Source organism: Anomaloglossus baeobatrachus, chromosome 5 (genome assembly GCF_048569485.1).
Source record: "Anomaloglossus baeobatrachus isolate aAnoBae1 chromosome 5, aAnoBae1.hap1, whole genome shotgun sequence".
NCBI lineage: Eukaryota > Metazoa > Chordata > Amphibia > Anura > Aromobatidae > Anomaloglossus > Anomaloglossus baeobatrachus.
This window is the reverse complement of record NC_134357.1, coordinates 517,749,305-517,762,337: the sequence shown is the minus strand read 5'-3', so window position 1 is coordinate 517,762,337 and position 13,033 is coordinate 517,749,305. Positions and strand designations below refer to the sequence as shown.

The following is a 13,033-nucleotide window of genomic DNA, read 5'->3' as shown; positions in this document are numbered from 1 at the left end:
AAAATACCTGGAAATGGCCATCTAAAGATGATGAAATTTATTACGATGTCTGTCACATTTTAAGAAAGGTTGATCCTCCCCTGAAAATGTGTTCTAGGGACATTTGGAACTTTTTTGATTAGCCAGGAAGTTAAATGAGCAGTGAGCACAAATTTACTTCCTTGTTGAAGTTCATCATTAGCTGTATCTGAATTCATTTGACTGGACCACATATGTAGGCCTATGTTTTGTCTAAATAAAGTCAGTTTGCCTTCTCAAATATGAACACTGACAAAGTTCAACACATTCTTTGTTTTGTAACCTACAGTCCCTGACAGAGGTTCTGTCGATTATCCATATTATGTAAATAAAAGCTTCTAACCTGACTTTAAATTTCATCCATTGGTTTCATAAATTACTCTTTTGAAAGCTGAAACCCTCCCAAATTTGGTTTAGGTTATGAAAATAAAGTTGCTGCAAAGCTGAAATATTGATCATTTAATGAACGCAGAAAGGTCAGATTTTGGCAAGACAAAAGTTTTGTCGCATTGTCATATAATGCACCCAATCCTAGTTTACATCCTCACCTGTGCTCACTAAATGATCGGTTAATTAGTGGGTGTTTATAAAAAGAAACCCATCACCCCAGAACTTCAGTTGAACTGCAACTGATCTCCGACAACATGCCAAAAATCCACCCCGCAACCAAAGCCTTGATTATCAGGAGGCTGAAGAACAGATCCACTGCAGAGGTGGCTGGCACCTTGTGTCTGAGTGTCAAGTACAAAGAATTAAAAAAAGATTTGAAGAGACTGGAGATGTTTTTGACAAGCCCCGGTCCGGCAGACCCTGCAAGACAACTGCTCAGGAGGAACATTTGTTGGTTAGAAAATCCAAAGCCAGCCCCTCCTCCACTACAGCAGAGCTCCAACAGGCCTGGTCCCCTCAAGTCCCTGTGTCAACTAGAACAGTTTGTAGGATTCTGTCTCGAAATGGCCTCCATGGTCGAATCAGTGCCCAGAAGCCAGCACTAAACAAAAGGAAATTAAAAAACTGTGTGGCATTTGCCAAGTCCCACAGCCTGCTAAACAGATGAACGCTGGAAAAGTGGCAGAAGGTGGATTTCTCTGATGAATCTTCAGTTGAATTACACCGCAGCCATCGCAAATACTGCAGGAGACCTACTGGAGCCCATATGGATCCAGAAAACAGTTAAGTTTGGTGGTGGAAAGATCATGGTCTGGGGTTACATTCAGTATGGGGGTGTGCAAAACATTTGCAAGGTGGAAGGCAATATCAATAGCCTAAAATATCAAGAAGTATTAGCTACCTCTTACATTCCCAATCATAAAAGGGGTCAAATTCTGCAGCAGGATGGTGTTCCATCTCATACATCCATCTCTACAACAAAGGTCCACCTGGCAAAGATGATCAAGGTACTCAAGAACTGGCCAACGCAGTCACCAAACATGAACATCATTGAGCATGTTTGGAGTAGGATGAAAGAGGAAGCTTGAAAGACAAAACCAAAGAATCTACATGAACTCTGGGAGGCATTTAAGACTGCATTATTTGCTATTCCTGATGACTTCATCAATAAATTGTATGAGCCGCATGGATGCAGTCATTCAAGCTTATGGAAGTCACACAAAATATTAAATATGGCTCTAATAGCACCACAACTTCATTCACCAATGTTATGCAACATATCTTTGTATTAGAAGTGAATTATGTGTTTGAATTTCACATTACTTTCCGTGGGTGACAAAACTTTTGTCTTGCCAAAATCTGGCCTTTCTGTGTTCATTAAATGATCAATATTTCAGCTTTACAGCAACTTTATTTTTATAACCTAAACCAAATTTGGGAGAGTTTCAGCTTTCAAAAGAGTCATTTATGAAACCAATGGATGAATTTAACCTCTTCACGACCTTTGACGGATCTTTCAGTCATGGAGTGTGTCACGTTAGTCCCCGCCCCCTGCCGCACGGTCATGATTTTTACTTACAGCTGCCCCCACCGGAAGTCACGTGAGTAATCACATGACTTTCGGTGGTTGACATGGTAGCACAGGGTCATGTGATGACGCCTGCAGCTAGTATCTGCTGTTTACAGCTGTATAGCTGTGATCAGCAGATAGTGCAGAGCGATCGGATTGCTGATCGCTATAGCCCCCTAGGGGGACTAGTAAAATAAAAAACAAAAGTAAAAAAGTTTTAAAAAATAAAAAAAAACCCTAAAAGTTCAAATCACCCCCCGTTCAACCCATTGAAAATTAAAGGGTTAAAAAATAAATAAATATACACATATTTGGTATCGCCGCGTTCAGAAATGCCCGATCTATCAAAATATAAATTCAATTAATCTGATCAGTAATCGGTGTAGTAGCAAAAAAATTCCAAACGCCAAAATTACGTTTTTTGGTCGCTGCAAGTTTTACGCAAAAAGCAATAAAAGGCGATCAAAACTTAGCATCTGTGCAAAAATGGTACCATTAGAAACATCAGCTTGAGAGGCACAAAATAAGCCGTCATTGAGACATAGATCCCAAAAAATGAGAACGCTACGGGTTTCGGAAAATGGCGCAAAACGTACGCCACTTATTGGAAAAACTTGTGATTTTTTTAACCCCTTAGATACAAGTAAACCTATACATGTTTGGTGTCTACAAACTCGCACCGACCTCAGGCATCACACCCAAACATCAGTTTTACCATATAGTGAACACGGTGAATAAAACATCCCAAAAACTATTGTGCCATCACACTTTTTTTGCAGTTTTTCCACTCTTGGAATTTTTTTGCTGTTTTCCAGTACACCATATGGTAAAATGTATGGTTTCATATAAAAGTACAACTCGTCCCACAAAAAACAAGCCCTCATATGGCAAGATTGACGGAAAAATAAAAAAGTTACGGCTCTCGGAAGAAGGGGAGCAAAAAACAAAAACGGAAAGTGCCGGGGGCTGAAGGGGTTAAAGTCAGGTCATGGATAAGTGATAGAACTTCTGTAAGGGACTGTAAGTTACTATATTGCGATGTAATGTAAGTTACCTACATTTCTGGGTTCGGGTGTCCGTCTGCAGAAATGTACCGTATTTTTCGGACCATAAGACGCACTTTTTTCCCCCCAAATGTTGGGGGAAAGTGGGGGGTGCGTCTAATGGCTGAATGTAGGGCATGGCTGAGGGGAATAGGGGGGCTGCGGTGGAGCGGGTCATGGGGGCATGAGCAGGCAGCAGCAGCGCCTGCCGTGACCATGTGGGCCCACTCATTACATATGCACGCCTATCCTCCCGCCCATCTCTCAGCGCTGAAGCCGGGGCTGATAGGTGGGCGGTATGATGGGCGGGGACGCGCACATAATTAACAGCTAGCCGTGATCACCCCTGGCAACTACAGCCTGGAGTGATTATGCTCGGCTGTATTCACTGCCCCCCGCGCATCATCATCAGCGCGGGGTGCAGTGAATCAATGTACTCACCGTTCCCCTGCAGCATCGCGATGTCCTCCAGTCTGCCTGCCGCACTGTGTGGACTGGAGACTAGCGGTGCTCACAGCAATGACGTCATCGCTGTGCGCACGTGTCTTCACAGCCGCGCCGACAGACTGGAGGACAATACATCGCAGTGCTGCAGGGAACGTGGCCCGCTCAACACAGCACTGCCGGCACAGACAGGAGGAGAAGCGACACTGCGTGGAACGAGGAAAGGGGAGTGTAAACGTTTATTTATTTTTTTGTGTGTGCCGCAGGATGGGGGTATATGAGCAGAATGATGGGGGTATATGAACAGGATGATGGCATATAGCAGGATGATGGGGGTATATGAGCAGGATGGGACCATATACCAGGATGATGGGAGTATATGAACAGGATGATGGCATATAGCAGGATGATGAGGGTATATGAGCAGGATGATGGGGCCATATACCAGGATGATGGGAGTATATGAACAGGATGATGGCATATAGCAGGATGATGGGGGTATATGAGCAGATGATGGGGGTATATGAGCAGGATGATGGGGCCATATACCAGGATGATGGGAGTATATGAACAGGATGATGGCATATAGCAGGATGATGATGGCATACAGCAGGATGATGGGGGTATATGAGCAGGATGATGGGGGTATATGAGCAGGATGATGGCGTATATGAGCAGGATGATGGCGTATATAGCAGGATGGGAGCACATACCAGGATGCAGTATATAGCAAGATGGGGCTATACCAGGATGAGGGACATAAATATATACACAAGGCAGGAGGATCATTACCAGGATGTGGCACCTTAGTAGAGAATTTGGGGATATTACCCCCATAATAGTGTCAGCAGCAGATCCTCGCCTCATAACAGTGTGTCATGACCACATTTTTTGCTTAAAATTTTATTTTCCTATCTTCCTTTTCTAAAATCAGGGTGCGTCTTATGGTCCGAAAAATATGGTATATATGCAAAAAATGGCACAAAACAGAGCACACGCTAACGCAGTGCGCTCCATAACAGTGAATGGCCCTGTCGGGCATATGCATCCGGAACAAGCTTTGCAGAGTGGGGGAGGGGCGGTTCGGAAGAATGCTCCGATGGGACCTGTGAGCGGAAGGTAAAATGCAATGTGAAAGGAGCCTTAGGCTAGTTTCACACTTGCGTTGGACGGGATCCGTAGCATTGCGTTGTGTGACGCATGCAACGGATGCGTTGCATATAGTGGCACAACGGATGCTACGGATCGAACAAAATAACGCAATCCGTTATAGGTTTTTTTCCTTGACTTTACACATCTGGGCATGCGCAGGTGTGTAAAGACGGATGCGTTAACGGAATCCGTCAAATGACGCATTCTAACGGAATCCGCCACCATAGGCGTCCATTATAAAAACAACGGACGCCTAATGGATTCCTGCAGGTTGCGTTTTTTTGACACACCGCCAAGCGCAGAAAAACGATACATGCAGCGTTCCATCCGCCCGACGCAGCGTCAAAATAACGACGCTGCGTCATCCAGCGGATGCAACGCAGACACTTGCGTTACAGTGCGTCGTCCATACAACTCTATGGAGAATAGCGCAGTCCGTTAACGGACTGCGCTATTCTCCATAGTGACGGAATGCGCTGAACGCAAGTGTGAAACTAGCCTTATCCTGCACATGCCTATATGTGAGGTGAGGTCGCCACCTGCTGGCCTTCATCATTAAGTTCTATGTATCTTTCTGCTACAATTTTTAACCCATTGTTTACTATTTAATAAAATAAAATTTATATACCCTTTTGACTAAGTCGTTGTACAGGTTTTTCTTTGTTTTTTTCTTAAGCAGAATTAAGAAAAATTAATTTATTATGGTCCTTACTTTGAGCCTTTAAACAAATCGACCTTAGTTGAATTTCTGAAAATGAATAAGCTACATTGCCATCTTTTACAGCAGTGATTAAAGTATATTTTAGCCAAAAGCAATTTGTAGGGATATTTTTCAGCAGTTCAACAAGATTTTCTAGGCCTAGAATCTCATCATCAAATATAACTGTATACTACTTGGCCTCTCCTAATACGTCCTACTGTGCAAGACAATTTTGAAAGATCTAAAGAAGAGATTGCCTCTGGTAGTTGTTAAAAAGCATTAAAATTAATACATCTAGTTATCAAATATTTTATAGAAGGACATATAAGTTCACAGTTCTGTTTATGTTGGAGGGCATAGTATATTAATAAAGTTTTTATAAGGAATAAGTATTAAAATACCCATATTGAATATATATATATGCTGAGCATGGAAGGATATATATAAATCCTTCCAGAAGCTTCTGGTAGCTTCTAGAAGCTTATGTCATATGGAGCTATATTCAACTAAACACCCTATATGGACTGGACAGTTGTTATATAACACACGATGGAGGGGGCTATGGGTCGCTCCTCCACATTGCCTGCTGTGAGAAGACTCGAGGCTGCAAAAGATGAAGACACGCTAAGAGATGACATCCCTTGCCTTGCCATTCAGGAGCCAAAGAGAGATGGGTAAAGACTTCCCATTGTTCAGTATGGACTAAATGAACTCTTTGCGTAAGCTATCAAAGTATATTATTTTTCCTTTCTGTAACTGAACCCTGGCAACCATTTTTAAATAGATAAAATACATTTATTTTTTACATTTTTGGAAGTCCTTTCTTTCATGTGCCTTTACGTATTTGAAGAAAAATATATTTAAGAGTATATTTTTTAACATTTGGCGAGCCACCCATTCGTAATTTTTTTACGTTTTTGTTGTTCCTTCACTTTGCATAAGGGGGGTCGAAGTCCAGTATCTCCTGCAAAGGATCAGGAATCGACAATTTAAAAAAAAATCACGCAGAACCTAGGAAATACGTATAAGTCAAGTTGCATGAATGTTTTTTTAATGAACTTTAAAGTCTTTACAAAGCTACAGAAGTTAACTTTTGACGTATTTTTGAGCAAGAAAGATAAAGTCAGTCCATAAGAAGTATTGGACGTGTTGAACAAAGTGAATCAAGTCTTACAGGATCATCCATCAGATCATCTGATCATTTCAGGTAAGAAAATGGATTTTATCTCTTCATATGTTAAGCAAAGTAAACTTCAGTTCACTTATCCAGATATTTCTAATGTGGAAGAGATTTGGTTACGCTTTTATGGGGAGTGTGAACTTGAGAATTCACGAATAGAATGTGTAAGGTCTTTTAATAGAGAGAAACAGAAAATCAGAAATGTCTGTCATTTAGTCTATGATTTTCACAAGTTAATCGTAGAAAAGTGTAAAAATGGTGGAAATAGACAACCTGAATTGTCAGGAGAGTCAGTGACAGAGAAATCCAAAGACTGCTTAGAACCTGGAATGTCAGTCAGTGATATTGTGAATTCTGACTGTAATGTTGGCTGTAATTTTGCAAATCAGAATTTTGATAATGGCGGCAGACATGTGCTACGTAATAAAGGTCATTTTCAGCATACTGGGAAAGAAGCAGGAAATGACGTAGAGAAGCCAGAAGGGGGAGGAGCCAGAGTGGGAGACGTGCAGAAAGGACACGTGGAGAGAGAAAATGGCGACGATCAGTTTCTAAAAATAGAACAGACAAATTTAGGAATTAGACTAAGGCTATGTGCGCACTAGACCGTTTTTTCCGCGGATTTACCCGCGGATTTGCCCCGGAAATTTCTTGAGAAATGTCTGCAATCTTTGTGCAGACATTTCCCATGAAATTCAATGAGAAAAAAAAATAGCTGTGCGCACTGTGCGGATTTTTCTCAAGAAAATTTCTTGAGAAAATTTTCTCGAGAAACTTTCTTGAGAAAATGTGCATGTCCATTAATTTCCGCAGGTACCTGCGGTATTCCGGGGGTATTCCGCAGGTAGCAATGATGTGCGGTATACCACCGGAATAGCCGCGATTTACCTGCGGTAATGCCCATCGCTGCCTGCGGTTTTGCAGGAAGCGATGTCATTATGCCAGGAAGAGGAGCAGAGGAAACACACGTCGCACTCCCTGGACGCCGCACAGAAGCACTTCCGTGCGACCTCCAGGTGTCTGTGCAGTGTGTGTCCTGCTCCGGCCTCGCGGCTGCCTGCACTGCAGGGTGTCAGTGTCTGCCCGCAGTGTCAGCAGCCTGTCACGCTGCAGCGCAGGCAGACACGGACATCATGCAGTGCTGGGAGCCGCGGGGATGACGATCGCTGCTGTCAGGAGGTGAGATCATTACCTGCTGTGACGATCTCCTGCCTCCTGACGTCAGCGCTGTCACTGCTGTCTAGGGCCGACTCGCGAGCGGCCCGAGACTGTCACTAGCGGTGACGTCACGGGCTCTCGCGATAAGTCAGTGACAGCGCTGACGTCAGCAGTACAGGAGATGATCACAGAAGGTAATGATCTCATCTATGCTCCTGATGGCAGCGCTCGTCATCCCCTGCAGTGACCTGAGCTGACCTATTGATGTTAGCTCAGGTCACTGCATTGCTCTCCCAGCCAATGGGGAACATTCTGTTTTTCATTGACTGGGACAGCGACTATGGTATGGATCGCCGTGCCCCCCCCCCCTTATTGGATTATGCCGGACGTGGAATTGATTGTGCTCTTTTCAATAAATTGGTTAAAGAGGGAATGTTTTGGGGAGTGTTTTTTCAAATAAAACTTTTTTTGTTGTCTATTTTTTAATTATTACTGACTGGGTTGGTGATGTCGGGTATCTGATAGACGCCTGACCTCACCAACCCCAGGGCTTGATGCCAGGTGACATTACACATCTGGCATCAACCCCATATATTACCCCGTTTGCCAACGCACCAGGGCGCGGGATGAGCTGGGGCAAAGCGCCAGGATTGGCACGTCTAATGGATGCGCCACTTCTGGGGCGGCTGCGGCCTGCTATTTTTAGGCTGGGGAGTGTCCAATAACAGTGGACCTCCCTAGTCTGAGTATATCAGACCCCAGCTGTCCGCTTTACCTTGGCTGGTGATCCAATATGGGGGGGACCCCACGTTTTTTGTTTTAAATTATTTATATAATTTAAAATAACAGCGTGGGGTGCCCACTGTTTTGGATTATCAGCCAAGGTGAAGCTGCCAGCGGTGGTCTGCAGGCTGCAGCCGTCTGCTTTACCCTAGCTGGCTACAAAAAATGGGGGGACCTCACGTCATTTTTTTTTAATTATTTATTTATTTTATGGCTAAATACAAGGCTAAGCACCCTTTAGGCTACTTTCACACATCCGGCTTGAGCTCTGCGGCTCAATCCGGCTGTGCAAGCTATGCAACGGATGCGGTGAAAACACCGCATCCTTTGCATAGGTTTTTCCTTTGCGGCCAGTCCGGTTTTTGCCGCTTGCGGCATGCTACTGAGCATGCGCAGTGGCAAAAACCGCATGCGGCGGCCGGATGCGGTTATTGCCGCATCGCGCCGCATCCGGCCGCCATAGGCATGTATTGAAAAATGTGCCGCATCGGCCGAATGCGGCGCGATGCGGTTTTTTTTGCCGCACGAAAAAACGTGCCAGGCAACGTTCCATCCGGCCGCCGCATCGGCTACATCTGCCGCATGCGGCAAAAAACGGACGGAACGCAAGGCCATGCGGCACAATGCGGCACTAATTAAAGTCTATGCAGGAAAATCGCAACCGGCAGCAAAAAAAACCGGTTGCGATTTTCATGCAAAGTGCCGGATTGTGCCGCATTGCAGAAACCGGAGGTGTGAAAGTAGCCTAAGTGCCACATGAAAGTCACTAAAGGGTGCCAGCTTAGAAAATGCAGGGAGGTGGAACATTATATAGGTTTTTCTCATCTATCTATCTATCTATCTATCCCTCTATCTATCTATCTATCTATCCCTCTATCTATCTATCTATCTATCTATCTATCTCTCCCTCTATCTATCTATCTATCTATCTATCTGTCTATCTATCTATCCCTCTATCTATCTATCTATCTATCCCTCTATCTATCTATCTATCTATCTATCCATCTATCTATCTATCCATCTATCTATCTATCTATCCATCTATCCCTCTATCTATCTATTCATCTATCTATCTATCTATCCCTCTATCTATCTATCTATTCATCTATCTATCCCTCTATCTATCTATCTATTCATCTATCCATCTTTCCCTCTATCCATTATCTGTCTATCGATTATCTTTATTATTTATTGCAGGGACAAACCTGCGGTAAATCCGCGGTAAATCCGCGGCAAATTCGCGGCAAATTCGCGGCAAATCCGCGGCAAAAACGCATGCGGATTTGGTGCGGATTTTTTCCGCAGGTCCGGAAATCTTTCACTGGCAGAAGTTTCTCAAGAAATTTTCTTGAGAAACTTCACATTTCTAGTGCGCACATAGCCTTAGAAAGAGTCTATTGGACATATGCAAATTAATTCCCGCATATAATCCTAAAATACATGTTTGCAGAAATTCAGAGATATTTGAAAGTTCCGTTGAGAAGTTAAATTTAACCAATAGTGAGACGAATCAGTTATTCCGTATGTGGTTACCTCAGCATTTCTATAGACAATTGGCATTAAAAAAGTCTTCTGACAATGAGACATTTGATGGTTCAAATGATAATGATATCATAAGGCTGAAAAATCTCATCTTCTGTGCAAGGAATGAATCTGATCCTAATTATGAGATGATGAAGGAATTACAAATTGAACAGAATGAGAGTACGTTCTCATTTATGTCCGTTTTTGAACGTTTGTATAGGGCGGTCATTCCAAATGTCAGATTGGATGGAATGATACGTTTATTCATCAAGAAATTTCATTTCCTTGACAATGCAGCCTGTGCGGTGGCATTAAATAAAAAGTCCCTATTCGAATGTACGACATTTATCGATTTTGTTAGAAGTCGCCAAAGTCAATCAAAACAGAAATTAATTAATTCTGAAAAACCAACACAAAAAAGGGAGAGTTTTTGAGAAAAATCAACAGTGTCTCCCAGATCCAGATATTTCTGTGATAGGGTGTATGAAGTTCGGAGGAAGATGCATACGTGTTTCAAACCATACAATCCACCCCAATTTTTGTCGTCTAAAAGTCTTTTTCCACAGGAAAAACCCTTGTCACCAGTGACGGGATCGGTCACTGGGATAGAGGATCCCAGACAAATGATGAGTAAAAGCTTTGAAAACCAGAAACAGGTGTCTTGTGGAGATCCTCTCCCTGGGTCAGGATTTGACAGCCAGCAACAGCTGGGGGGTCTTTCAGAGAGAGACATTCTTTCTCGTATAATAGAAAAACTTGAATTACATAAGTTCAGAGATTCCTATAAGTTTAAAATGGACCTCATAAATCGAATCTTTGAAGAAAAATTTAGGTTTGGTCTTCAGCTGAATAAAGTGGATTTCTGGGTAAATTAATTTTATTGTTTGATGAGTATGTTTATTCATATACAGTGAATCTATATATATATATATATATATTAAAGGTAGTGACAGTAAATTAAGGTCATAGTTTCATTTAGTAAAATGATAGTTTAATGTTATAAATAAATAATTTGATCTCTGTATATGAATAATAATATTTAAAATAAAACAATAAGAGAAAGTAACAGATTTCAAGTGTTTCATTTTTATCATAAATATGATAATAATTTTATTCTTTTATTTCCCTCAGAATTTATCAGTAAAGCAGATTGATGAAGTATTAACTTTTATTTATACATTTGTTCTTGTCCTCAATCAGGTAACATATAGAGCACGATTAATTAATAATTATTATTTTCTCGGGTACCAATTGTCAGAGAAGTATACTTGAACGTTTCTTTTATGAATATATATATCTCCTTTAGAGTTATTAGAAATGTAATCTGAGCTTTGGAGTGTAGTAAAACTGCTTGCTGTCTTGGAATGGTGTTCCTTGCACGTGACCAAAGCATGTGACTTGGTACTAAAGCTAATAATACATGTTTGTTCCATGGTCATATGTACAGTATGTAATCCATTGGAATTTGTTTTTTTGAGAAGTACTTCAAATTAGTAACATAATTTTTGAAATGCGCATAGGAAAAAAAGGGGATATGTGTCTGTCCATGTTTCTATGTAGAAGTATATGTTTAAGAACCATGACAGTCTTGTGTGCATAGATGTGTCTATGAATGATTGATTGTTTGAGCAGCTGCTAATGCTAAAGTCAAAGTACTTGGATCCAGAAAAAAAAAAAGGGAATTTTTGTTTTAACTTCAAGGTTATAATATATGTATGTATACTATTAGAATAAATAAGTTATAGTACATAAGTATAAATAATGAAGGAATTTATACTGGGTATATCTTATTCTTAGACATATTTCTTTAGTATAGAGATATTAGGATTTTTTATTAAGGGTTTATTCTGAAGAGTTACATTCTAGAATAAGGTTATAACGTTTTGATTTTCTTATATCTTTTGTGTTAGTCACTTCTTTTACTGATACACAGATTGGTAATCATTTTTCTTTTCAAATATGGAAGTGATATTTATAATATGGTCTTGAAGATATACAACACAAATTTTAATTTAATCTAAACATATTAATTTTTATAATATCATATTTCATGATATTGAAAGGGAGAGGTTTGGTCTCAATCACACACATTTATATTTGATAATATATGTGTTTACAGGATACTTTAATAATTAATATTTCAAGTACAAAGGAAGAATTGGGAATAAAAAAAATATATTTGAAGTATATCATAATGCATTTATATACTAAGTGTATTATTTGCAAGGTTACATGACTTAATTATTTTTATTGGTTACTGATAGGTTTGGTAATCTTATAAGATACTGGTAATATTAAGGTTATCTGGTAACATTAAGGTTATGTATTATTAAAGACATAGGTGTTATATACATATAAGGCCTTATTTTTATTTCAATTTTTTATTTTTATTCCGATTTTCATTTTTCCTTTTATTCCTATTTTTTTTTATATTAATTATTTAATATTCACATTTTTAATCAAAATCTTAAATTCTACAATTTTTATTTTTTCTTCAGATTTTTAAAAAAAAAAAAAAAATCTCAATTGAGAAAACACTTTAATATTTAGTTCAGTAATATCTAATATAAGAATATTACTTTATTAAATATGAATCATATTAAAAGGGATAAGTTCCATTTTTTGGAAGAAAAGATACTTCCTTCATCAATATATACAATTGTTTACTTCCTAGTTATACATTATTTTTATATTAGTATGTTAACACAATAAGGATGAAGTATTACTTATAGTTACACATTTTCTTATAGTAGGTTATTTAATAAATAATAGATAAATCAAATAAATTAAATTAGAATAATAAAGATGGAAGATCAAGGTACATCTAGGTTTACCTTTCTAAATTTACAAATAATATATATTATATTTTTAATCAATAATAATTTATAATGGGTATTATTGTGTTTTGATGGTATCATCCAGTCTTTTCTAAAAGGTTATTTGCTTTGGTTTATAATTTACAAATGATCTAACTAAATAAGCCACATTGTTGCCTTTCATATTTATAATATGATACATGTACACATTATATTATTTCATACTTTATATTATATTTTGGTTACATTCAACAC

General features: G+C 39.8%; 1 protein-coding gene across 1 annotated transcript in view; it reads right to left on the bottom strand.

The window, feature by feature from the left end:
• LOC142312869 (uncharacterized) overlaps nucleotides 1-13,033 on the bottom strand; it is a 288,408-nt gene that overhangs the window by 95,910 nt on the left and 179,465 nt on the right. The window contains 1 exon segment of the mRNA XM_075351855.1: nucleotides 5,330-5,476. Coding sequence (XP_075207970.1) covers nucleotides 5,330-5,476 — 147 coding nt within the window.